At 43.2% G+C, this 26,414-nt stretch overlaps 3 protein-coding genes across 7 annotated transcripts in view; all 3 read right to left on the reverse strand.

Annotated features, from left to right (window-relative positions):
- LOC310703826 (uncharacterized protein) overlaps window positions 1-2,546 on the reverse strand; it is a 48,905-nt gene extending 46,359 nt beyond the window's left edge. The window contains exon 1 of one of the 5 annotated variants that reach the window (XM_083496546.1): window positions 2,524-2,546. The gene's annotated coding sequence lies outside the window, so the exon portion shown is untranslated. Of the gene's footprint in view, window positions 1-1,987; window positions 2,402-2,523 lie in introns of those variants that run through there. The other 4 variants (XM_083496550.1, XM_083496545.1, XM_083496549.1 and 1 more) reach the window with 4 other exon arrangements.
- A 1,780-nt stretch (window positions 2,547-4,326) lies between these two features.
- PRR18 (proline rich 18) lies at window positions 4,327-9,571 on the reverse strand. Its single transcript, XM_083496649.1, has 2 exons — window positions 5,819-9,571; window positions 4,327-5,592 (listed from the first exon to the last, which is right to left on the reverse strand). Exon 1 carries the CDS (start codon window positions 9,171-9,173, stop codon window positions 8,391-8,393), a length of 783 nt encoding a protein of 260 aa, XP_083352775.1. The 5' UTR covers window positions 9,174-9,571; the 3' UTR covers window positions 4,327-5,592; window positions 5,819-8,390.
- A 1,266-nt stretch (window positions 9,572-10,837) lies between these two features.
- On the reverse strand, window positions 10,838-22,656 carry SFT2D1 (SFT2 domain containing 1). Its single transcript, XM_083496676.1, has 8 exons — window positions 22,416-22,656; window positions 17,872-17,958; window positions 16,462-16,547; window positions 14,977-15,058; window positions 14,455-14,490; window positions 13,335-13,393; window positions 12,364-12,393; window positions 10,838-11,498 (listed from the first exon to the last, which is right to left on the reverse strand). The coding sequence occupies exons 1-8, from the start codon at window positions 22,476-22,478 to the stop codon at window positions 11,459-11,461; spliced, it is 483 nt and encodes a 160-aa protein (XP_083352802.1). The 5' UTR covers window positions 22,479-22,656; the 3' UTR covers window positions 10,838-11,458.
- Window positions 22,657-26,414: the final 3,758 nt, after the last annotated feature.

Below are 26,414 nucleotides of genomic sequence, written 5' to 3' on the forward strand. Positions count from 1 at the left end.
ACACACGCAGCCTACTCTCATAAAAATGTGTAGCAACAATAACAACTTGCTGCCATTATGCAAGTTCAGTCAGTTCCACTGTGAGATGAAGTCTTGTTCATGTCTACTCAAAAGTAGCTTGGGACGCGGGTGGCGCTGTGGTTTAAACCACTGCACCACTTGGACTTGCCGTTGTTCGGTCCCATCTCCTGCCAACCTAGCAGTTCGAAAGCACGCCAAAAAGTACAAGTAGATAAACAGTTACTGCTCCAGCAGGAAGGTAAACAGCGTTTCTGTGTGCTGCTCAGGTTCATCAGAAGCAGCTTAGTCATGCTGGCCACATGACCCGGAAGCTGTATGCCGGCTCCCTTGGCCAATAAAGCAAGACGAGTGCAGCAACACCAGAGTCATTCGCGACTGGACTTAACTGTCAGGGGTACCTTTACCTTTACTCAAAAGCAAGCCCACTGGGGAATTACTCCCAGGTAAGTATGTACAGGATTACAACCCAGGGCTGCAATCTAGTACCCATTCACCAGGCAGTGAGTCCCATTAAACTGACTGGGACTTGCATGTATCCAATTTTGCTAAACACTTTTTGGTTAACATTCTTAAGTTTTAGGAAAAAAGTTTTAGAATGTAACAGATTTTAGAAATGTGTTATATTCCCTTTCCTGTCTCAGAAGTCAGCGAAGGATAAAGGCTACCACAGAATAAACAAAGCCCATGTAAATCAGGCATTCACCAATGTGTAACACTGCAGAGTGAGAGTGGCAGTTGGATCCTCAGGCATACAAGATGCTGCCTTTTCTACTTTGCCTCTGCTCCCCACCGTTTCAGACACAAGTCTCTCCAGGGCTACTAGGATAGTGAGAACTAAACCTGGAATCTTTTACAGGCAAAGCACATGCTCTAGCCTGGAGCTACAGCCCTTCCCCTCCCACAGCAAGGAGAAGGACAATCATTTCCTCTGTGAGAAAAAAGAAGATTTCACATCAGCTCAGTGAACTTGAGTGCCTTATCCAGGCTGGCTGTTCAGGCAGCCTTATGTTGAAGGCGGCATGGGGTGGGCAGGAGCTAGATCATCTGGACCTAATGGTAACTCTCTGGTGATGTGCAGCAGATCAGCAAGAATGTCTGGCTCCCGATTGTTTAACAAGAACAGCAACAAAGCAACTCCCCTCCCACTCTAAATTATACCACTGCAATGAATAATCCTTTGGGGGTAACTAAGAGGAGGTTTCTGTGCGGAAGAACTGTGATCTCATTTCAGCTCTGCTTCAAATTCCTGGGCTCAACATTTTTTAATATAAAGTGTGTATTTTTGGCACCAGGCTCTCATTGGTGAATCTTGGAGTTGTAGTAAACCCACCAAGTAGATCCTCCAAGCCTGAGCTCTGCCTAACTCCTGAAATAAAGGACTGTGGTCTGTAGTTCCCAGACCTTCAACTGGCCAGACCCCTTCAGCCCCCCAATATAAAATTTGATTGGGCTGCACCCCCTGCCCCAGAGTGATGGACAGTGCGATTCAAATAGGGGGTGGGGTGTACCATGTCATGTGATCGGCTTACTCCCCCCCCCCCAATATTTTATTCAAGTTAGTACCCTGACCAGATTACTCGTCCCAAAACTTTTTCGGGCCACGCTATGCAGAACAGCGGCTTGCATGACCCACTAGGGCAGGCAACCACCCAGTGAAATTCAAAGCACAATCGCACATTTATTCAAAATCCAGTTTTTAAACTATTGAGTTTAACTAATTCAACGAAACTGATTAACTGGAGCCAGTGGGACCAGCTTTCCAAAGGCAGCGCCCTCTGCCTTTTAGCGCCCCCCCCCCCCAATAATCCCACTGCTCCTCCCAGGGCTTGTACCGCTCCACACGGCGGGCAGGAAGGGAGCAAGGGGCTTCATTTCTCGGGGGTGGGGAGCTCGAGTCCCAGGACCAGAGAGACTCTCGCTCCGCGCGCAGAGGCCTCTGGCAGGAGACCCTCCCGCCCCAACTTACCGCGCGAGGCGACAAGCGCGGGACGCGGCTTCCAGGCTCTCCCCGGAGCCCCGCGAGGCAGAGGCGCGCCGGTCTTCGCAGCGGCGTCCGCTTTCGGCACCGCCCTCGCCGGCGAGAAGCGCGCCCTCAGCGCCTCAGAGGAGGACGCCGACCCTGCCTCTTTCCCGCGCTCACTTCTCCCAAAGTAGCGCTTCGCCGTGAAGCGGGGCCCATGAAACAAGCCCGGGTAAAGAAAAGGGACGAGGAGACCTAGCGAGATATCCTGCCATGAATATTTATGTGACCACTGGAATGCGTTAAGCTCGGGGCGGCTAATGTGAGGGGGTTGCTGGACTACAAGTCCCATCATCCCCGACCACGGACCGTGCTGGCTGGGACTGATGGGAGTTATAGTTCAACAAACGGGGAGCCGCAGGTTCTCTTGGCCGGTCCGAGACAGAAAGATGAAGAAGTACGAGGTCAAACATTTTCATTTATGAACAAAGGCTCTTCTCCTTTCGCAGCCAGGCACAGCGGAACTGGCTAGGGTAACATACCTGTGTATCGTAGGCATTAACCGACGTTTAGGCCAGCTGCAACCAGGCGTTTTGAAAAGTAGAGTGATGATGGGTGAGTTTTTTAGGAAGTTCAGAGCGGAAACACAGCTAGTCCTGCACTGTGTACAAAGAGCAAATCTGGCAACAAGTACAGGAAAGCATGTTTGCAAGAAAGGCATCTTGCTGCAAGATAGTTGCCCTTGTTATGGACGTGCTTCCAAGGTGCTCCAAAGGGAACAGATCACAGCATCCCGTTGTGTCTGATGGAATGCAACAAATATTCCAACCGAAGTAAATAAAAAGCGAAAGCTACCTTTGAGATCCCAAAAATAAAGTTGCATAGAAGAATTAGAAAGGACAATACTGTATTGTAAGAGCATTTCTCCAAAAACGACCACTTCGTTCGGATGCTGATATCCATTGAGCAAAAGGGTCCATCTACCTACTTAATATTATTTTAGAACTTTTTGATCCTGGTTCTTAAAGCTAACTGCACAATATTTTCATGATATTTGAATAACTTTTTGTTGACAAATAAAAGCCTTGTCCCCCTAAACACATTAGGTAGGTATAGTTCAATTCACTTCATAATGTCAAACAACTTTATTTGGAATTAATCTCATTGATGTTAATGCAACTTGCTTGCAAGTAAGGCTACTTAGATTCCCTGGATGCTGCTGGACTCTGAATCCCAACAGTCCCAGCCAGCATGGTCAGTGGTCAGGGATGATGGGAGTTGTAGTCCAGCTGCATCTGAAAAATTATAGGTTCTCCAATCATAATTTAAACACTAGCCTGGGAGCATAGATGACCCAATAATTTCATGCAGGCCAGCAAGTGGGCTGGCAGAGAAGGAATTTAGCTCTCTAGCCTCCCACTGCGCAACCAAGCAGGTTGCTAAAGCAGAGGAACCCTCTTCTCTGTGCCCAGCACATAAATGACTTCTCCATCAGTTTTCTGTCAGCCCCCAGGAGGCTAATAAACAACAACAACAAAAACACACACAGGCTTAACAAAGTTAACTCCAAAAATATTTCAACTGTGCTCCTGTCATATAGAAGGGAATGATTTTGGTGGCCACAAGGACGGATCCCTCTTATTTTGTTTATCTTCATACTTCACTCTGTATTAATTATCCTAGAAGTGACTTCACAATAACATGGAGATATATACTACTCTGTTACCATATTCTAACCCCCTTTTCTATGATTATGTGAAGAGTGAACAAGATTTGTCAAATAATGTTAAATCAGCTGTGGTACACCATCTGATGAATACTCCAAAACAAGGATGTGGAATGTGGGGGCTTCACATATTGTTGGACTACAACTCCCATCATCCCTGGCCATTGGGGATGGGCTGGGTTGGGCTCCTAGTGGTTGGAATCCACAACTTCTGGAGTGTCACAGGTTCCTCATACCTGCATTAGAACAACATGAGAATCAAGCCCTATTGATTATTGCCCTCAAAGGTCATTAGATCTATTGATTTCTGGGTTTCCATTTTCTGAATATTACAATACTCCTCTATCCTATCAGTGCCAGATTTGGAGTGGTGCAGGCAGTTCCTCCACACAGGGCACTGAGCTGAGGGGGTGCAATAGTAAGAAGATCTATAATTGAGAAGATCCATGGGGTGGGGGCAGGCAAATTCTGGCCTCGCTCAGGGTATTACCAAACATTACCAAAGTCCACCACTGATCCTATGATTGCTTACTTAGACTTAAACTCCAATAAGTATGGGCAGGATTTCTGACTAAGTGAAAAAAAAGTATTTACATAAGATATAATTTTAACACACAAAGCCTCAAAATACAATTTTTAATGGCTCAAATATATAAAACCACAAACTGATATATAAATAATTTTAACAGTACATACATGGATCAACAATACTTAATACAAACACTCATCACTTGTTGACACTCTGACTACTGAAGGACATGGTGTGAGGTTATATAAAAATGCAAATCACCATTGGATGATAGTCATCCAGAGAAAAGCCAGCCCAGATGTGCAAATGTACGCAGCAGGGGTGTTGATGGGTACTTGAAAGGACTCAGGACATAGGCCCATGACACAAATACTGTACTGTACATGCTAATTTGCACATAAAAGTTGACAGGCAGCTGCTGTCTGAAAAGCCATTTTTAAAAAAGAAGTTTAAGAAGTTTAAAAAGAAGGAAAGGGGCAGGAGATTCAGGGCTCATTTGTGCTTCCATTTGGGCCATGATTTCTAGGCACAGGTCTGGGAAGTCTTTCTTTTGTCCTGCCACTTTCCCTGGAAAACCCTCTGTTTACTACCGAATTGAAGCAAGCGTCAATTGGGGTTTCTGCGGATTGGCATGTCTTCCAATTCAGCAGTAAACTCTGGGAAAGTGGGGCAGGACAAAAAAGACAACAACAACCCTCTGGGACCTAGAAGTCACAGACCAAACAAAAGAAATAATAAAAGAAGCCCCACTCAGCATGGCCAATGGCCAGGGATGATGGGAGTTGGAGTCCGATGACATCTAGAAGGCCACAGGTCACCTACTATACATCATAGCACACTACAAGAATGAAATGAGGTAGAAGAAAAAAAAGCAGTATTAGAATTTCTCAGAATCACAGCTCTGATGTCTCTTCCCTCTCCTTAAGACTTCAAACCTCATTATAGGGCAGATGTGGGGAAACTTTGGCCCTCCAGATGTTGGTAAACTACAACTCCCATCACCCTTGGCCATCGATCATGCTTGCTGGAAGTTGTAGTTCAGCAACATCTGGAGGGCCGAATGCTCCATATATATGGGGCTGGGAAATGTGAACAGTTCTGTTTATTCTGGCTGGCTGTTGATAATCCCATACTGAAGCAGTTACCTTTGATGTGACTTGGAGCATAACTCTAGGGTTGCCATATTTCAAAAAGTGAAAATTCGACAACTTTGCCCAGAGTTGTTGAGCTTTTTCTTTTTTCTTAAAAAGAAGTTTTGGGGCTAGTTTTAAGGAAATTCACAAAAATCTAGGCTTCTGACATTGGTTGCCATATGTCCGGATTTTCCCGGACATTTCAGCGATTTCTGCACAGACACTGCTTCTGACTGCAGTATTCTGACTATGTCTGGGAAATTCCAGACGTATGGCAACCCTACTTAACTTTCCAAAGGCTTTGATCATGTTGTGTTCAAGAGGTTCACAATTATGCTAATATTTAATGCTTGAAGTCTTTTGGAACATGCAATGCACTCTTTTGTTCTATCTTAATGCGCAACATAGTTAAAATATTTCTTTATTGAAGCCGCATTATTGTGTTCCACACCATTCCATCCCAAACTGCCAGTCAGGGAGACATTGCCAAATAATTCTCATTTTCTCTTTCTCTCTCCAAGCTATAGATGTGATTCATAAGACAGTGGTTCCATGTGCCACCTGAGTCACGTGGCAGCTACTGCCTCCTTAGGCCCACACTACCCTGGTAACATCTGTTAGGAAGAACATTATGGGCTGGACAAGGCTGGCAGGGGAAGCAGAGAGAATCCCCATCAGTTGCTGTTTCCGTTCTAAGTGCTGAGAGCAGCGTGGGATTCTGCCACATTCAAGCAGCTCCCATGCTGTTCAGATAATGTATGAAATGACCCCTGGTCTAAAGCATTTCACTTGCGGCTGGCATCAATGTTCTGGAGAAATTCATTGCCTGTTGCATTTAAAAACCTTCCAATGAATGTGTTCTTTGTATTTTAAAATAAGCATAAAACCAGCACACAAAACTAAAGCTAGTTAGAAGCTGAATCATGTCGGGGGAGGGGGGACATGTTCAGCCCCCCCCAAACGCTGGTTGCTGCCTTTATTTGGGTAATCTTTATGCACCAACTCCAGCTGAGGGATTCTGGGTAGAATGCAACAAAGAGCAGACCTACTGAAATGAACGGACCTAACTCAAGTAGAATCAATAGAATCGGTGTTCATTAATTTCAATGGGTCTGCTTTGAGTAAAACTTAACCTGAATTTCAACAAAGCCCTACCCACAGTAGGTCCACTGACATTAAGGGAAAGATTCAACTAACAAGTCCCTTCCATGGAAGCCCTATGTAGGGACTTCTGCTTGGACAAGGGGGCTCTCCTCCCCATGAGCCCCTTGCAAGGGGAAATATGGAGAACCCCCAGAAAAGTACATGGTGGGAGAAGGGGGAAATGCTTGCCCTGATGGAACAATTGCCTTAGCAGATAGGAATTCCTCCCTACTAAACATAAGCTTATTAACTTCAATGTGTGTATGTACTCTGCCTGGGACTTGTGTTGACTACTATCTTGTTTATAACTCTGTGATATTGTTTTGCTCCATATGAAAGTTTGTTAATGATTAGCAAGAAAAGAGGGTTTGCTTATCCTTTAGGGTCAAAATAGGTGTTTGTTTCTATCAGTTCTCTTAAAAGACAGGTACACAACACAAATACGGAAGTGCTAAATATGCAGCTCTCACTTATGAGTTCCTCAGAAAACTCAATTTTGCTGCAGAGCCTTTTGCTTTTTATCTTGCCTCCCTGGCTCCTTTATGCACAATGATCTCAAAGACCTAGCTACCATTCCAGTGTGAGATTACCAATCTGCTGGATTTATTTTATAGAACAGCAATTCTTTTAAAAATTTCACTCAAAGCAAAGCAATTTGCAGCCCTATCCATTTCAACTGAGAGAGCTTTATATGCTTAAATCTCACCCACTGAAATAACAGCACTTAAAAATACAGGATTGTTCAACAGTATAGCCTTTATTTCCTGTCCCACCCCATAACTGTGGAGTAGCAGAATAAACAGGCAAAATATGCTTCCTCACCAATTTTAACTGTTTATTCAAATAAATAGAAATATTACAAATTTACAAAATCACTGTGCTATTCATTTACAATGTACTTTAAAAAAAGTTTGTTAGTACTGAAGTTTGTGCCAAGATTTTGTACTGTACACAGCCTCTTTCTTTGGAGTCACCTGCACTTAGTCATGTAGCACAAGAGCTCTTTCCTAAACTTCGCAGTCTCAGGAACAGGGAAGAAAAATTGGAGAAACTAACAAGATTCCTTACCTTCTCCTGGACCTCAGGCTGCGAATTATGCTTTTAAAAAGTGTGACAAAACATATTCAGCTGTCTCTGTGCACTCAGCTCTTTTCACAGGCTACAAAAATAAAAACGCATTGCTATGTTACCATAATAAGTTAAACACAACCATTAAAAAGTTCAACATTTACATTTGGCCACAGTAAAATCTATACAAAGAGAGGCTGAACTTCGTTCCCCATCACCTTAAAGCTATTGTCTCTATTACTCCAGCCAAAAATACTGTAACACAAGAGGTTGGTTTTCCATAAGATCATAAGAAAAACTGTCTTTTTCGATTAAGATTTTGAGCAGTAAAATTTCTTTTCTTACAACAACTTCCCCAAACAAATGTGGAACAAATTCCCAGCGCAGGGTGCCCAAGAGGGAGGCACCTCTCATGCTCAAAAGGGTGTAGGGGGCGATTAAGCACATTTCCTTCCACACACTATGTGCACAGAGATGAATTGTTCGTCTGAGCTGCAGTAATCCATTGAAAAGGGGTCGAGATGAAAGCAATTCTTATAACAGACAGAGGCGTGGTTGAGCTTGGAAGCTCAGCCTAACGCAACGTGTTATGTTATTTTTCAGAAAACACACACACAGATTTCTGCCTACAGAGGAGGAAATCCGTTCACAGTCAACAACAGGTGATGCGGGAAGGCGACCTTTGGCGACGAAGAACCAACTACGCCGCCACCCTGAGGAAGAGAACGGCGGGCTCGGGTCTGCCTGCTTCTTGGCCGAGGACCCTTTCTTTTGGGCTTCTGCCGGGAGAAGGAGCCCCTGGCCGGCCGCTCACAGGGTGCCCAAGTGCGGCAGCGTCTCCAGCTTGTCGGCGCGGTCGCGGGCGGCGGCGCTCTCGACGCCGCGGAGCCACTCGGTGCACTTGCGCACCAGCCCTTCGTCGGCCACGCACGCTCCGGGGACGCCGGCCGCCCCTTCGCCGTCGGCCTCCTCCTCGTACTCCACGTCGTCGTAGCGGTGGCGCTCGTTGAGCAGCGACACCTGCAGCAGGGCGCGCAAGTCCCCGCCGCCGCCGCCGGCCGAGCACCCAGCCAGGGGGCGCTTCGCGGCGTCCGGGGAGGCGGAGCGGGGCGTCCTCCCGCGGGGCCGCCGCTGCTGCTGCTGCTGCTTCTCCAGGCTCCGGCGCTGCAGCACCCGGATCGCCTCGGGAGGAAGGCTGAGCGAGAAGCGCAGCGCGGCCTCCCCGCGCCCCGCTTGCGCCGCCGCGCAAAGGCTCTCGCAGGAGCGCGCGCCCGGGCCCGGCGGCCCCACCACCGAGCGGCCTCGCGACGCCGGAGACGGAGGCGCCCCCGCGGCCGGGGCGGGCGGGTTCCTGGCGGCCGGCGCGCCTCTGTTGCGCGGCAGCTGCCTCGGGAGAGAAGCGCTGGGCCAAGAGCTCGAGAAGGCGCCGCGCTCCGCAGGGACCCCGCCGCCGCGACCTTTCCGAGGGGGCTTGGCTGGCGCGAGGGGGGGCGCCGGCGCCTTTTTGGGGGCGCCCGGGCTCGGCTGCTGCGCATTCCGGAGCTGGAGTCGGGGGGCGGCAGCAGGTGGTGGCGCGATAGGAGGCAGGGACATGGCGCGGCCGCCGGCGGGAGCCCCTTCCCTCCTCCTCCTCCTGTGTGTTGTAGTTCAGCTCGACATCTTCGCCTCAGAGGAGGAGGCGGCGGCCAGCCTCTCGCCCTCAGCCGGGGCTTCCAGGCAGCATCCGCGAACGAGCCCGGCCGCTCGGCGAACGTCGCTCTCTGGCACTGCGGATGAATGAGACACGCGGCGGTCGCGGCTGGTTGGAGGCGAGAGGAGGAGCCGAGAGGGCCGGGCGGGGGGAGAAGAGGCGAGGGCTTCGGCGGAGGCCGGCCAGCGAGCCGGGCGCCGTGGCTGCGGACGGGCGGGCGGGCAGCCGCCCCCTATCAGGCGGAAAGAGAAAGTCGTCCCGCGAGCGCCGACGGGGGGGGGGGGGCATCAGGCAGCCGAGGCTCGTCTTGCGCCTCCAAGAACACGACTTTGCGCGCCTGTAGTCTGGCTCTCCTTAAAACGCGCACACACATATATATCGTTTCCCCCCGTTATTGCCAGGCTATATAGTCCTGTTGGAGCAGAGGTTGAGTTGACACAAGAGCAGCTACTTGTTCGCGGATGTTCTGCACGGAGCCTATCGCCAATGCACTTGCTCCCAAAAGCGCAGTTGGGGAAGAAAAAATAACAAAGGTGTCTAATGAGCAGGTAGGATGCTATAGGCAGCTTGAAGATCAGCTTGAAGATTTAGATCCAAAAGGGATTGCAAGCACAGTAAGTCTCCATAGTTTTAAGGTTCAGTAGACTTTGGGGAGAAAGCAGCAACAGCTTAACTCCCCATCTTTGTCAACATAAAGCTTGGCTTGTAACCCAGATCTCATCCCATTTGTACATGGAATTAGCAAACCAGTAGCACACCCACAGGGCCCCCAATACACTAACACGATATGCAAAGAAGCTGAACAAAACATTTATACACTATGTACTCACACCCTTCATCATTCCACACATCTATAAGACATCCACTTTTAAAGCCGCCTTACACTGAACCATAAGTATAATCTATCCCCTCTACTTTGGGAGAGGTTTTTTTATTTAGCAAGTAAAAGCATGAATGTTCATTAACTTTTCACCCCACTATACAAGGCTTGTATAAATAGCCAACCTAGCAAAATTGGGTGTAGAACCCTTTCTTCCCCTTGGCAATTTGCACGATGCCAAAATTACATGGTGTCTAAACATCAAAGATAGTGTTTTTCTTGAATTCTAAAGCTTTTATTAGCTCTTAGTTTTTAATGTTGCATGTTAATGCTGGAAATTATCACTTTATTTAGCATTTCTAAGATACACCACAATCCATCTTTAATATTTTATTCAAACAAATCCTACATACGACTTACGTTTCCTGACGTTCAGCAGCACACAATACACATTTGCACCAATGTTTATATACCCTCCGTGAGCTTCTGTCTATATCCTTCATCTACCAGCTGTGTTCTCCACTTCCATAACCTGTTACACATTCAGTCCCCTACAAACTACAGTGTACTCACTGTTAAGACCATGTTAATGGAAGACAATCTTACCCAGCTACGAGTGATCACCAAAGAAGAAGTAGTAGTAAACAGGAAGCCCAAGGATCTACTGTATAATGGTTTGGCATGGGATGTGAACCAACCCAGTGAAATTATTCTAAAAAACAGGTAGATCTTCAATTCAAGAGTGCATATTTTTAAAGTATATTTATTTTGTAGTCAATGATTTAATATATTACTCATAAGCACTTTTAGTCAAGTGTATTTTAAGTATCACAGTACAAAAAGTTGGCATTTAAAATAAAAGCTTAACAAGAAGTTCAAGCATTTTAAAACAGCCTTACACATTTACAGTCTTTCCAGGCTAACACATACTTTAACTTTTCAAAAAAAGCCCCATTAGCTATAAATTTGGCAAATACTTCATTTTACAATAATTTTAAAATTCTTTGGGAAAAGCATGTAACAATAATGCACAAATGGTATGATAAATAGCATTTTAGACAAAAGTATTTACATGCATTTTACCTGAAATCCAAAGACTACTTTGATCTAGTTTTGAGATTAAACTATGTTAGCCAAACCTGATGCAACAGTTTTAAGACTCCGACATTACCAAATATTTTAAGAACAAATATTTAAAGGTTTCCTGATGTGCCAGTGCTGTGTGTTTTTAAAATATTATTTTGCTAACATAATTTAATCTATTGTGGAAGGAGGATTTCACCATTTCAGGCACTGAAACAATCCAAGTAAACTTGGGAGATATGTAGTTGGCTTCCAAAAATATTGTGGATTTCTTCTCAGTTTACTTTAACCTAGGCAGGACGTGAAACATTTTATCGCTGCATCCCTTTAAAAGAAAAGAAAAAAAGATAATTTCACCATGTGTTGTATGCCTATACTGCATGTTAATTTTATCAACCACATTTATTATCATAACACAACAATTGTGATAACAACATCTAGTTACCAAATGAACTCCAGGAAATCAGATACAAATCTGGTTTGTATGACACAATCAAACCTTGACTGCATCTTGTGGTCATTAAAGAAATGCCTTAACCACAAATCTGGTTTTGGACAGCAAGCTAAGCCAAACTTTAGCTTAGTTCAGTGCAAAGCTAAAAGACCAGGGAGGAAATAAAACACCTGTGAGCATTTCTTCAGGAGTTCACATGGTCCCAGCAAGTTATAGTTTGACTTACCACGTTGTGTGAACCAGGCTACTGTGTTACTGATGGTCTGAGAAAGGAATCATCTTCCTCAATATGCTTTCAATAAATACATTCTCACATGAAATTGTCCCTGTTTTATTTTGAGCAGTATATCATGATGAGCAATATGCTTACATAGGAATAAACGCCACTGAGTTTAACACAACATACTTTCAAGTAAGCATGTATCAAGACAGAGCGTACACAATTAGCTGTTCTTTGGTGGCAGGTTGTCAACTAGGCACCACAAGAACTAGTATGGAAGGGAATATTAGAAGCTCAACTTCGTAAGAAGATGCACAGTACAAGGTTAAGTTGAGTGTAACAGGAAATTTGCTTTTTGATAGCAATTGTAAAATACTTAGTGATGTAAGATGTGCTAGATACGATTACATAGAAAAAAAATCTGAAGAATAGTTTCTCACAAGAACAGTTTTTAAAAGCTGCAAGATAACTATACAGGCTCTTATTTTTGCAGGGCAAAAGAGCAAGCTGACTCACCGTGCATAAGGGATATATGACAGACTATACCTGAAAGAGAAAGAGGAAAAAGTTAACATTAGCTCGCTCTTCCTGCTTTACTCCGCCTTCTACAATGTCAACCTGTTGCAATATATCCTTTAGATTACCTATTCAGATTATATGTAAGTTTAGAATAAGAGGGCTTTTGAAAGAACTAGGTGTACTGCCAAGGCATTCCTGAATCCACTCTCCATTTCAGATTTTGTTGCAAGCAAATTACACAGCCTCCTGCAAGATGGTACACAAGCTGGCCTTATGCAAGAACCGAAGTAGTCCAAGAGGAAGCAAAAACAGCCTTGAAAATAAGCTTGCTAGGGTCTGATGGAGGTAGGATGGAACACAGTGTCCTCCTTGCACTAATGCACTCATTCACCTGCATGAAATACCTTGTTGCCCATGGCTACCAGGCTAGTACTAAACAAGGCTGTAATAAAATAGGACACTATCTTCGCCCCTACATGCAGTTTAATAAATTTAAATTTAGAAAACTCTTACAGAAAAAACAATTTGGAATCTATTTCCCCCCATCTAATACTGGATGACCTCCAATGGTATATGCCTACAAAAAAATAGACTTCCTTGCTTTTGCTTTCATTACTCCTGATCTCATTGGGGAGCTCCTGGTAACTTACATAGAAATCTCAAAGCTCACAAGAACACAGTTTAAAAACTACTAATATGCACACATACATATTTATTCCTATAGCCCTACTCGGACCTCAAAATCCAAGCAACAGGTGGGAGAGGGTGCAGGGAAGGAGAGAGAAAAGATAAATCAATTCTGCTTTTTTTATATACCTGCAGTAAGTTCTGAAGCAGAGGAGATACTTTTTTAAAAGGCTACGGATGAAGACAGCAATATCACATTGCACAGCTTGCAAGATAACATACCGTACTTCCATGCTGAGTTTTATATGACAGCAGTGTTAAAAATGTTTATAATGACTTACCAGGTCATTGCCAAGAACTGCAGAATGCAGAAGAGCAGAGCTAGCCCTTTCTTGCCCCACTAGAGAGAAAGAGATAAGGAACACATGGTGAGCTTGTTGACACTATTTATAAAATCAATAAATTTAAAATGAGTCTCAAGAAGTTCCAATGGCAAATTAACCCTTATTAAAATGCTTGAGCAAAATGCATTACTATTCACTTCCATTAGAGGGCATAGCCCAAAGTATGCATTAGGAAGTAACTTTTGCCAAAGCCAATGGGACTTATTCCCAAGCAAGCTTATATAGGACTGCAGTATTAAATATGCAAATATTTTCACTAGAATGGCTTACCCAATATAAAATATTATGTTAACTAGATGTTTTCATTAAAAATGAAAGTAAACACTACACGGCCAGAATTACATCAGCAGTAAAAACACTAAGAGCAGGAGTGGGGGACATATGGTTTTCTGGATATTGTTGAACTCCAACTCCCATTATGCCCAGCAAGCATGGACAATTGTTAGGGGTGATGGGAGTCATAGTCCAACAATGTCTGGAGGGCCACAGGTTCCGTGTGCTAGATTTAGAATGTGTTACACAAGCCCTAAACCCAAGGACCTTTCAGACTTCAGTTAGACACAGCAAAGCCTACAGACGCAGCTTTCAACATTAAACTAATTTATGCTGATGACACATTAAATCTGGTAAGGGGTCACCAGTATGGCACCCCTGGGTGTAATGGTGCTCTTGAGGAATTTCCATTTTTTCCTCTGTGTCTACAAAAGCTTTGTGTCTTTCATTGGTAGTTTTGTTATCATCCTGTTTAAAAGTACGAAGTTTTTTTCTGCACTGGATCATTGTTTCCGTGGTGCTGGCAAACATTAGATTTGCGATTTTTATTGTGTAGTCTACTAATATAAACTTAATTTGATGGGATTTTGGAGAACCCATGCATGCAAATTCAAGAGGTCTGTTTTAACTCCACTAGATCAAACTTTTACCCAAACCCCTTGGAAACACAAAGTGTGTGTACACGTATGTACTGCACTTTTTATTGGAAGGGGGTGGTGCACTTTCAAAATTCCAAATGTGCCAATACACCCAGAAAGGTTGGTATTAAGACAATATTACTTACCCAGAACACAGCACATAGGGTACAGATAAAACACAACTGGAGAAAAGGAGAATCATATCAGTATATACTTAAGCAATACATAATTTATGCAATATTCTCCCACTAAAACTCTGGAATGTAGAAAATCTACCAAAGTTAGTGCATTCTTGGCAGTTAGTGCATTCTTGGCAATATTTTATTTAGTATCTTTCCAGAAGCACTATGTACCCATTCCCCTCCATTTTCTCATTTAAAATCAAAAGATACCACCGAAGCATTACATAGTCATAACCTAACTATTCTGCTGACAAAATTAGTTTGATAAAATTGAACACAATCTTCAATTGTCTACTTGTATCATACCATTTTCTGATTCCTCCTAAAAACAGATATGTTATACATAACACATTTTTTTTGGGGGGGGAGGGAACATCTCAGTGATGTTATGAAGTTCTAATTTAAATACCGACCCTGCCAGAATACCTTCAGGGAAACTCAACATTACGCTTTATTATTTTCAAATACAGAAAAGATGTAGCTTACCAGCATAACAATTGTCACAATTAATCTTGTTGGTTCAAACATCTTTTTCAGTTGTTTCACAGGGCCCATCAAGAAGCAAGTACTGGGTTGTAAGAAATGAAACAATAAGCATGCCTGCCATTAACTGAACCAAAGAAGCATGTGTGTTTGTTGAATGGCACTGTTTATAGTTTAAACCCCATACCCCTCTATTAGTGTTGAAAGCATAATGAGAGGAGAACTGATTTACATTGAGAATATAGGAAGACCTTGCAATCCAGCTAGTTTGCGAATTTCATGAAGCGGCTGCCTCCTTGTGGCACTGGCACTCTACTTGTTCCTTAGAATCACCACAGATTTAAATTACTCAAGCATTACAGAGTTACAAGTTTTAACCCAGTTCTAAAAAACTGCCAAAAGTTCAGATGCAAGTCATATTAGCAGACCAAAAAAAAAAAAGGTACAGTGTTACACATAAAAACATTGCTTTAAAAGCGTAAGGGTGTTGTCTAATTTTTAAGAAGTATGTCTGCAATACCAGCAAGTAGCCCAGTGCTTAATTACTCCTAGAATATCCAGATGGATTTAATGATCTTTCCCAAGGATACTGGAAAGAGACACGCACCCATGTTTTACTGGGACAAGGCAGAGAAAGAAGAAGAAGAAGAAGAGTTTGGATTTGATATCCCGCCTTTCACTCCCCTTCAGGAGTCTCAAAGTGGCTAACATTCTCCTTTCCCTTCCTCCCCCACAACAAACACTCTGTGAGGTGAGTGAGGCTGAGAGACTTCACAGAAGTGTGACTGGCCCAAGGTCACCCAGCAGCTGCATGTGGAGGAGCGGAGACACGAACCCGGCTTCCCAGATTACGTGACTACCGCTCTTAACCACTACACCACACAGGAGCTGACTTTTTGCAGTGCAAAAACTTCAGAATTGAAGTTCTTGACAGACAAAATTGGTGGTGGAGCAAACTACTTAATCTTGAAGAGGTAAGTACATGGAAAAATGTGTATGTAATCAGTTTTGCATGTAAATGATTGCCTGGTAGCTACACACAACAAGGAACTGCATGCTGGTGAGTGGGGGGTTGGTGAGGAGGGGATGGAGCTCTTTGTCCCATGGTTGCTATAAGAGGGAAATTTCCTTTGTAAAAGCATAGAAATGGAGCCATCTGCTGGAAGGAGGGCAGAGGTCTAGATCCTTAGGCTACCAATCCCCTGCAAACTAGCAACTTATTTGGCAGGCTAGTAATTTTTGTGGGGTTATTTACAAGGGTGGTGTGCATACTAGTAATCTACTCAGATGGGCAGGTGTGCCCCAGTTCCTTTTGTGAAATATCAGTATTTTCTGATATTTTCATTTTACAAAGAGATTCAATTTTTATTATGTCCTTTCTTTTAAAAGTACCATATACAATGTTTTTCTCAGTTTGCAGTTCTCTCCAAATGAAGTGTAAAACTACACATCTCATTAAAACTTTTAAATAAATAAATCTGTCCATACCTGGCTAATGCAGCAATATTTCCTAAGGTATAGAACACTGCAAAGAGTTTTGTGCCAGAGCCTGGGAGCCAAAGCATTGCTGTCCCCTATACAAAATAAGCCCAGTTGCAAACTTTAGAAGCGTGGTGATGTCAGAGTGGTAAGGCATTAAATAATATACTAACGCAAAATCAACACAGCAGCAAACATCTAGCACATTCTAATATTACCCTCTGCTGGCAACTAAATATACTGATGTTAATTAACTGCCTCTAAGTGTTTAACTGTGACAGACTTAAATATCTGGAATTAATAGAAATGCATGTATGAGTCAATCAGTTTATCTACCAATTTATACAATTACTCTTCTTACAAAGTACAACTAAAAAGGCAGAAGCCCAAATTTAAACCAATTCAGTAAATCACATCTTCCTGACTGTAAGAAACGAATTATTTGAAATAATATTTCAAATCAACAGTACTTCCCAGTACATGTTTCTCTCTCAATATAAGACCACCAGGAAACTTAGATCTTACAAGGGACCTTCCATTCAGAATGGTAAAAATGATGTGGCTAGTCTTGTTTAATCTCAGGCCATGAGATAAATGCCTCCCCATTCTTTATGATCCAAGAATGAAACCTTGTCCTGCACACCCTCGTTTACAAAACAGAGAACGGCCACGATGTGAAGCAGCCCTTTTTCTGTGTGAACACCCAGACTGTATCTGGGAGATCTCTGACAGGGAACGGCCATCTCCTTCTATAGTTTCCGTTCTATGCTTGATTTAAGTTCTGAAGGCTCTCCCTGACAGCTTATGAAAAATGGTTGAATGTTTTTAAATATTCATGCTGATATTTTTATTAACTGTAAAGACATTTTGGTATATAAGTGGCATATAAATGAATTAAATATAATTTTAATTGTCACCATCACTGCTCAACTGATTTTAAGAGTTAGGTCTGAAATTGGTCTGAGCTCATATTTACAGGTAAATGTGATTGATAAATGCAAGTGAACAGCAGTATATGAACACATACCCTGTCATGCACAACCCTTACAATGAGACCATGTCTGAATGGCTTTCTCACATATATTTAAAAAAACCTCCCCGCACGTAGAAATTTCATGTATATGCATTTGAGACTAGGTGGCTAGTCTCAAATGCATATACTGTAGTGCTATAACAGCATTAAAGGGACAAGGGGATTTTGAGGTGAAGTGTATTATACAATCTCATTTCAGAATGAATTCAAGACAGTGCCATGAGAGCTATACCACTTTCTGAACATTGAGATTTATTATCGCTTGCCCAAGGAATTTTACGTATCCCTAATTTTTTTTTGTTCAAGAACAGAAAGTAAAAAGAAGTACAAGCAGAGATCCAAGAAACCAGGTTGCTTTTCATATGTTCTACAAAGCTTTTACTTACAAGAATGGAACACACAATGCCACTTGCAAAGCAGATAGCAAACCATTTGACTCGAGTACTAAAACTAAGAGTTGAAGAATCAAGCACCTGTGGGTGAAGAAAGAAAGAAATTAGCTTCTAACAGTACTATATCTTACACCAATTCACACAAACAGGTTTCTCAACTAACAGTTTGCTAGTCACATAATTGCTGAATAACAGAGAACATGTACAGACTATATCTTTGAGCCAAAAGCCTTTTCTCCACAGGCAGGGTTCTTTTTTGACCAAGTGGAAGAGCTCTGTGTGAGGTAAGTAATCTCGAAACTTTAACAAATCACCACTAGAGTTTGTGCACTTCAGCCTGGATCGCTCAGTTGGTTAGAGCAGGCATAGGCAAAGTCAGCCCTCCAGATGTTTTGGGACTACAACTCCCATCATCCCTGACCACTGGTCCTGTTAGCTAGGAATGATGGGAGTTGTAGTCCCAAAGCATCTGGAGGGCCGAGTTTGCCTATGCCTGGGTTAGAGCGTAGTGCTGATAATGCCAAGGTTGCAAGTTCAATCTGCGTATGGGATGGCTGCATAATTCTGCACTGCAGGCGGTTGGACTATATGATCCTCAGGGACCCTTCCAACTCTACAATTCTATGATTCTGTAAACCTGAACCTCCAGGGACAGTACTGTGTTCAAGAGCACTAAGCTACCTTTCGGAGGAGTACAACCCAGTCCAGAACAGGCTGTCTCTTCACCTCCCCAACTCAAGAACTTTGAACAGAGAACACCACTGTCATTTCAGGATCTGGCTTTTTCTCCTATTGGACAAAATACATTGTTCTTACTCCTCCCTCAAACCCATTGTAGACAGCATGCAAATTTTGAAGATTCAATACAAAAAGTTGAAGATATCAGCAACTGAACATCTTTCCTAAATGGAGTTTGCTGTCTTTGAAATTGGAACGCACAATGGCAAATATTGTGAACCAATCTCCTACACCCACCCAGGCCTACCCCTCTGTTTGACCTTTACACATTCATGAAGTATGAAGGGGGAGCTAGCTACATAGGCTTATTCATGCAACTGGGATCCCCAACAAGGGGCACAATATTGAGGGCATGGCCAGGTGAGGTGGCCCTCTTCACAACAAGGTCTAGCACATGAACAGGTCTTTATTTTCAAACACTTCTGCACAGCATTCCCTTCAAAGGTTGAAAGACCTGAAAACTCCAGCACCCTCTTAAGAGTACTCACTGTCCACCAAAGCATGTCAATGTAAGAAACATCACCTAGGAAGGGCATTTCCCCTATTGCTGCTTACTCCTTCCCTACCTTCTTATTGGAAGACTCTCATATCTTGCTCCCATGTCCCCACCCTAAAAAAAGAAACTCAAAACTTTTGCTCACTGCAGACCATGTACTTTACACAGGTGTTCTGCCAGTGTAGAGCCAATTAAGGGCTCAAAACCTGCCAAAAACAAGGGCAGGCACTGAACTGGGCAGAGCAGTTTATGTTCATGTGAAATGAAAATGTTCTTGTTTGCTTTCAGAGCAAGTAGCACAGCATAAGCAGTTAGAAGTCGTAAAAGTATGAGTAAACAAGATTAATCTGATGGACATAATGTATGATCCTCCAAGTGATATAAGGTGGCATCTCCTGGAGCCAAGGAGTCCAAGCCAACTTCCAGTTCCTGCTCCCATCCCATCTCGCATCAAACTCTTATCATCACTATATAGGACTTGGCATGCCATACTTATTTTTGATCTAAAAATAAATTATCCCTTACTTCATCTACTATATATTTTGGAAAGGGGTTTGTCCATTTGTTCTCTATAAGTTTGGATGCATCTCAAGATATCATCTCCAAACTTGGAACAAGGGTCCCGGAGGTGTGGGCGGCACTCTTCATTGACATTTGGATACTGGCCGCCATCTTGAATCAAGATGGAGGACCGTAACATGACTTTGGTGTGACTTAACCCATTTTTTAGCATTGGTATTGTTGCCAAACTTGGCAAGAGGGCAGCTCTGAGCACTCCCTACTAATTCTTTCTATTGAGATGCAACTTTTAACACTATGATCTGTTAAAATTTGTAGATTTAACACGATTATATTCTGGTTTAATTTTGGCCAAGCTGTTTACAATTATTTTTTTAAAATAAAAAGCCTTGTTATTTTTTAATCCACCTAAAAGAATCAAGGCCACAGACAATTACAAAGATAAGCCTGTACAGGGAAAATGGAAGACCTCCTGAATGTCTCTCTTCCACCTCCCTCCCTCCCTGCCCTTGCCTCATGCTTAAGGAGATAGTTGTATTTGCAGCTGTTCTTGTCAGTCCCCACCTTTAGTTCATAGAGCTATTATCAGGGACCAGATATTACTTTCTTAGGCCATTCTGCTGACTTCCTACTCCGTTGAAATGTCTTTTCCCATGACCAAAACAAATTTAAAGCTTTCAAAATGTAACAATGTATAACTTACCTTTTCCTATCAAAGTCTTTATCCACATATAGGCAGCAAGGAAAAGAAATAAAAACATTCAACAGCAGCACCCAAAAGTGAGATAGCAAACAACTCTGACATTCCTGATCAGAGATTAGGGTTTCCTCATTTTGAGAGGAACTTTGTAAACTTTGAATATCCCAGGAAAACGTGTGATCCATATTTATGGTGTTTGGCCTTGACACAACTATGTATGGCTTACTCACTGCTTTATTCAGTATAATTACCCCGTCCCAGTAGTGTGTCCATGTATGTTCCATACATTTCTGAAGCTAGTTAAATCCACATTAGGGGAATTTATTCAGAACTGAAAGGCCTCATGAGTAGCTAAATGTGTAGCATTTTCAGAATATTATATGTATTTTTACTTTTAAGTAAGATGTTATGAAGCTGGTGAATTCTCAAAATAACCCATCATACAATGTTGCAGTGAATGTAGAAGTGAACAAAACCACTTTTGGAGAAAAGTCTTTCTACTGAGCTTTAAAGCCAGACCAGATTAACTTGAAAACAGATAGGAAATATAATCTATATTTGCAGTTAGTAGATAGATAGTTAACCTTGAGGGAGCCAATATGTTTCGTTTTTCAAGGCCTCTGCTAAACAGATGCGATCATTTGTGTTGTGGTTGCTCATAGGTGACGCTGAGTGAGCTATTTACTAAACACACTCCACAATTAGCAAACCACCACTCCATTTCACAACTGCTCAATCTGAGCTAAGGGGTCAGACCAAGCTATTCTTTAGTAAGTAAAAGGGCAAGAGATGCCAGATGTATCTGTGCCCATTAGCCTTTTGCAGCAGATATTCATATTCATTAGGCACCACCGCAAAATAAAGAAGCAGTGACAAATTATTGCCTTTCATGCTCACATTCCAACTTCACCTCTTCCTCTCCTAACAACGCCTCAGGCTGCATCAGAATCTAACCAGTTAGGCGTTTCAGATATAAATATTTCCACGTTCTTCCCGAGGAAGCCAGAGTGGGAACTTAAATCCTTCTGCATACAATACAAATGCTCTTGCCTCTGATCTGAATGACCCACCTTCCCCAATGCGAGAAGGGCAAAAGCCTCTTCCCCAAGATCAACACAGATTGCAAAAACTCTCCTTAGTCCTCTGGCTCCTGCAGAAGATTTGGGGGGAGACACCAGAGGAGGAGATGCTGTCAAATCCAGAGCCTGGTCCCTTCCTCAAATCATCTGCAGATCCCAGAGGAAAGAAGGAGCTGAGGGCACCCACAAATAACCACAGTCTACAGAGGCCCACTAGTGATGTATGGAAGTGAGAGCTGGACCATAAAGGCTGATTGCCGAAGAATTGATGCTTTTGAATTATGGTGCTGGAGGAGACTCTTGAGAGTCCCATGGACTGCAAGAAGATCAAACCTCTCCATTCTGAAGGAAATCAGCCCTGAGTGCTCACTGGAAGGACAGATCGTGAAGCTGAGGCTCCAATACTTTGGCCACTGCATGAGAAGAGAAGACTCCCTGGAAAAGACCCTGATGTTGGGAAAAATGGAGGGCCCAAGGAGAAGGGGACGACAGAGGACGAGATGGTTGGACAGTGTTCTCAAAGCTACCAACATGAGTTTGACCAAACTGCGGGAGACAGTGGAAGACAGAAGTGCCTGGCGTGCTCTGGTCCATGGGGTCACAAAGAGTCGAACACGACTAAACGACAACAACGGAGGCCCGCCAGAGGTTTCACTAATCCCCTCTTCTTTGCGCCTTTTATAGATGCTCTCAGGATTCCCTGAGATTCTCAGGATTCTCAGGCTCCACCCGTCCTCCGATAATAAACAACGTCTCGCCACTAGTTTCCGTTCCCTTAATAAGGCCGAAGGAAAGCGAAAGATGTCGCCTCCCTTGGCTGGGGGACAGAAGGAAGAGCGAGTGGCCGCGAGGGCAGCGGGGGGAGACGCGACCCGCCTTCTCTCCGGTGCCAGCGCCTGCTCCCGAGTAAATGGGCGCAGACCCGGCGCATCACGAGTCTTGGCGCTCGCCCCGAGGAAACGGCGCAGGAGCCCGGCCAGAAGGGAGGCGAAGCCCTTCCCCGTACCTGCGACGTCAGCCCCTGCTCCTCGTCGTCCTGCCCGCTCAACACCCGCCGGAGTTTCTCCATTGCCGCGGCAGCCGCCCCTCAGCGCCGCCAACCCCCGTCGCCGAGAAGCGCCCACACTGCTCTTCCTCGCGGGGCTCTCGCCTTGTCAGCTCCTCTGCCGCAACCGCCTCCTGAGGGAAAGCTAAACCGGAAGCTGGCCGTCGAGGAAAAACCGGAAACACCTTTGAGTTGGGTTCAGCCAACCGTCAGGGCTCCAAATCCCCACCCGACCCCACCCCGCCGATATCAGTAGTCCCGCCCTCTCCTTCTCCTCGCCGAATAGCGATCAACATACCCGTTGGCCACACCCCCTTCTCGTTTTGCTTGTCACACGCAGCAGGGCTCGTTTCCGGTTTCTCTTCGAAGGCCGCCATGTGCGGGGCATTGTTTCCCCCCACTTACATTCAATGGAGAACCCGAAGTCAGCTTGGTTTTTGTTTGTTTGGGTTTTTTTGCATTGTCTCTTACCCGTTTTGTTCCCATCCTCGTATCCACGTGACTTTTCTTCCAGCGATCTTCAGACATCGCCCCACAATTCTTCTCTAATCGAACCGATCCATCACTTTCAGTTACAGGCGTGTCGTTCGCTGAGTGTTCCTTCTGTTATCAATGAGCTCCATTTATTTTTAGTGTTAGGAGAGCTGGCACAAGTAAACATAATTCCACAAAATAGAACGTAAAACCGCCAGTGACAAATGGCAGAGATAAAACAAACGGCGAGATATATATGTAAACCAATAGCTAAATCAGAAGCCGCCTAGGTTTGTGTGTTCTAACCACATGTAAGAATTGTGCAAAGCCTCACGACCCATGTATTGCTCTATGACCGTATTAAGGTTGTTTTTACCTTCTCTTTTCAATTTTTACATTTTAAACTGAAGAACTGCCTTGAGAGTATTGGGCAAGAGTACCATATGAATGATAAAATATTAGTTTCATGGGATGCAGGCATGCTTAGTAAGAATAAGGCAAATGGGCATTACAAAAACCGCCATTGTTAATAAACATTCTTCCCACAAATTTCAGCTGCACTTTTTCTTGTTCACCCTCTTTTGACACCATCCTGCTATTTGAATCATTGCAAAAAATAGTTGGATTTTCTGCTGTCTCAAAATAATAATAGTAATAATTTTAAATCTAATACTTGGGTCAGCTGGTCAGCCACCACATTTCAGTAGTCTCATATATTATTCCACATAATTCTTTTCAGTGCATTGACTCCTCTATAGTTGTAGAAAGTGCAAGTATTATTTCATAGAACTAGCACGATGTCTGCATGGTTAGACCCAATTCAATGGCAACACAATTCTCCCTAGCCAAGGTAGAGCAGAAGCTCTAATTCCTTGGAAAACAGGCAACCAGAGGTTTACACTGGTGGAACCAGTGGCAGATAGTTCTGAAGGTGGAACTGAAACAACAGGAGATTGTTATGTGTATAACTGTTTGCTTTCTTCTCTAGATGCTGCTTTTGTTTTCGCAGCTCACTTCGACTCATATGGGGGAGGATTTTGTGATACGAGATATGAGTGCTCAGCAGCTGCAAACTCATAGCTCATTGTTTACATCACATGATGTGTCTGATGGGTCTGAGCGTGAGACCAGATGTTCGAAGCTCTTCTCAGAGTTGTGTTCTCAGTGTAACTTGAGACTTTCCTGTTGATCCTGCAAAGGGGGAGTCAGTCAGTTGTATGGAGGATTCTGAGAGAGAAGTCATGTCTTTGTACAGTGTACAGACTGTGAAATAAAGTAGAATGGAATAGACTACTTTTCAGACTGTTTTCTTTCTCCTGCTGTCATGCAAGGGGGAAGGGAGTGTGCATCTCTCAAGAGGGAGGTGTCGCTTATTGAAGACCTCCATGGTCTGACCGAAAACCAGCCAGGGTAGATCACCAGCAACAGGCCCCAGAGCCTGGGAAGAGGAGTCAGCCTTTCCTGAGGGGGCCAGTTTCCAACATTCCAGAGTCTATAATTTTGTAAGATAAGGTCTAAATTTACATAGCCAAGTGCTGAGCATCAGTTGATAATGCTGCATTGACATTTATTTTGCTTTTTTAAAAAAAGGAAAATATGGAAGTAGCAACAATGTAAGGTTTTCGGGAGCTATATCACTTAAGGAATCTGAAGTCCTAATCCATGAAAATAATTTGAATAGTCTGCTATTCATTTCTATTTAGGGATCTGTTCTTCCCAGTTACAAAGGAAGTAGCTACTAAAATGTAGAAAATCACAACTTTAGCACTATCTGTGGTCAAAGGACTGTTTTTGCACTTTCTTCCCATGGATTCCTTATATCCTTACACCAATCTATAGATTAATACAGCCCACTTCCACATTAGCAAGCCAGTAGAAAAGAAGAGAAACTACCTGTATGCTTTTACCAACGTATGTATTAATATTAGCTTGGAAGTCTTTACAACAGAAATGGACCTCACACACAAGAAGTTCCACCCTTCATAGATTTTTCATAAATGGTAGCTTGTTTTGTTCAATCCAATAATGCAAGTACAGTACCATTTTTATTAACATAGCTGAAAAACCATTAGTACAAAATTTTCTCAAAACAGTTTATTGCCATTAGTTTAATTAATTTCATATTGTAACTCCTTCACCTGCTGAGAAAGTTTACTGCCCCCAAAGTTGTTGAACTAAAAAGAAAACTGTTCAATGTCCTCAGTACATGGTACTTTACAATTGTTGATAAAAGTCATAAGTGCTATAGGAGGAAGTAACTAGAACATTGTGCTGAAATTTATAATTCTGGTAGTCCGGAGTATCCTTCAACACTCTTAAAAGCCTTCATTTAAGTCTGCAGTTAAGTTTTGTATTAAATAACATTTAAAAGTTTCTAGTAATAGCTTCATGGGACAAATAAAATGGAATTAGGACACAGACAGAACTTGACTATCCACAACATTCAGCATACTTGCAACAAGTGGGAATCTTCAGCTGTTAGGGGTGCAGTCTACATACAATAGAGATGTAGAAGTACACAAATTTTGTTCACTAGGCAAACCTGACCACAGATAACTGGATATCCAAGCACTGGATGTAACATTTACAAACAATCCACATGTGAAACTCCTCTGGTACATAGGTCCAAACAATATGGTACATAAGACCCTGGAAATTATCCCACGTTTCAGACCTAAAATGCTGGAATTTGCAATTCAGGCTCCATGCAAACATTACTTCTGCAGTGTGGATGTCTAGCAGGTCTTAGGCAGGACAGATAATCCTATAAAAATTCTACTTTCCACCTACATGTAGCCTGTGCCACTCTCAGATTTTGTCTGAATCAGCCCATAAACTGTAATGAACTTCTGTTTTCCCCCTTCAGTTTATTTATTGGGGGCGGGGATGGAGTTAAGACCTGAATATATGGAAGAGCACAGATACAACATTCAAATCAGTCAGCAGTCAGTCAGCAACTACTATTTTTCAGTCAACATTGTACTGCTGATAGTAGAGCCTGATAATACAATTTAATTATAAAAACAGTCAGGAATGGGTGCTTCTGAACACAAGCTCTATTTTATGGCAACTACAATGCACTTAAGGAGACAGAACCACCATTCTTGAGTACATGTGTGCCAGGCTGCCAAATACCCATTGTTAAATTCTTAAAATCAAAATGCACAATTTGGTTCACAGCCTGTTTGTTGCAGCTTGTGAACAATTCTTATCCTCCTGAAAAGTTGTTATGTGTGTATGCTAAACAATTTCATAAATAAATAAATATAAAAATGCAGTATTTGTAAGGCAAGATGTTTGATGCAATGTTTCAAACTGCTGGGTGGTTCTTTTTAAAAGGCAGGCTACAAAATTCAGGGATGGGATGACATTGAACGTTGCCATGAATTTTAATGAAATGGTGATGCAAAAATATTGGACACAGCAACTGTGGATGGCAAAAACATTCATTGATTGTAATCTGTGGAGCACCTTTTCCATTTCCCC

Source organism: Podarcis liolepis (genome assembly GCF_965112155.1).
Source record: "Podarcis liolepis genome assembly, chromosome: 3".
Lineage (NCBI taxonomy): Eukaryota > Metazoa > Chordata > Lepidosauria > Squamata > Lacertidae > Podarcis > Podarcis liolepis.

What these genes read in the sequence shown, in the direction of transcription:
- PRR18 (XM_083496649.1), bottom strand. Translation starts at nt 9,173, where the DNA reads ATGTCCCTGCCTCCTATCGCGCCACCACCTGCTGCCGCCCCCCGACTC.
- SFT2D1 (XM_083496676.1), bottom strand. Translation starts at nt 22,478, where the DNA reads ATGGAGAAACTCCGGCGGGTGTTGAGCGGGCAGGACGACGAGGAGCAG. An exon ending in GCATTGTGTGTTCCATTCTT is followed by an intron (nt 16,548 to 17,871) that starts GTAAGTAAAAGC and finishes TATTTTGTATAG; the next exon opens with GGGACAGCAATGCTTTGGCT. An exon ending in CAGTTCTTGGCAATGACCTG is followed by an intron (nt 12,394 to 13,334) that starts GTAAGTCATTAT and finishes TTTCTCTTTCAG; the next exon opens with GTATAGTCTGTCATATATCC.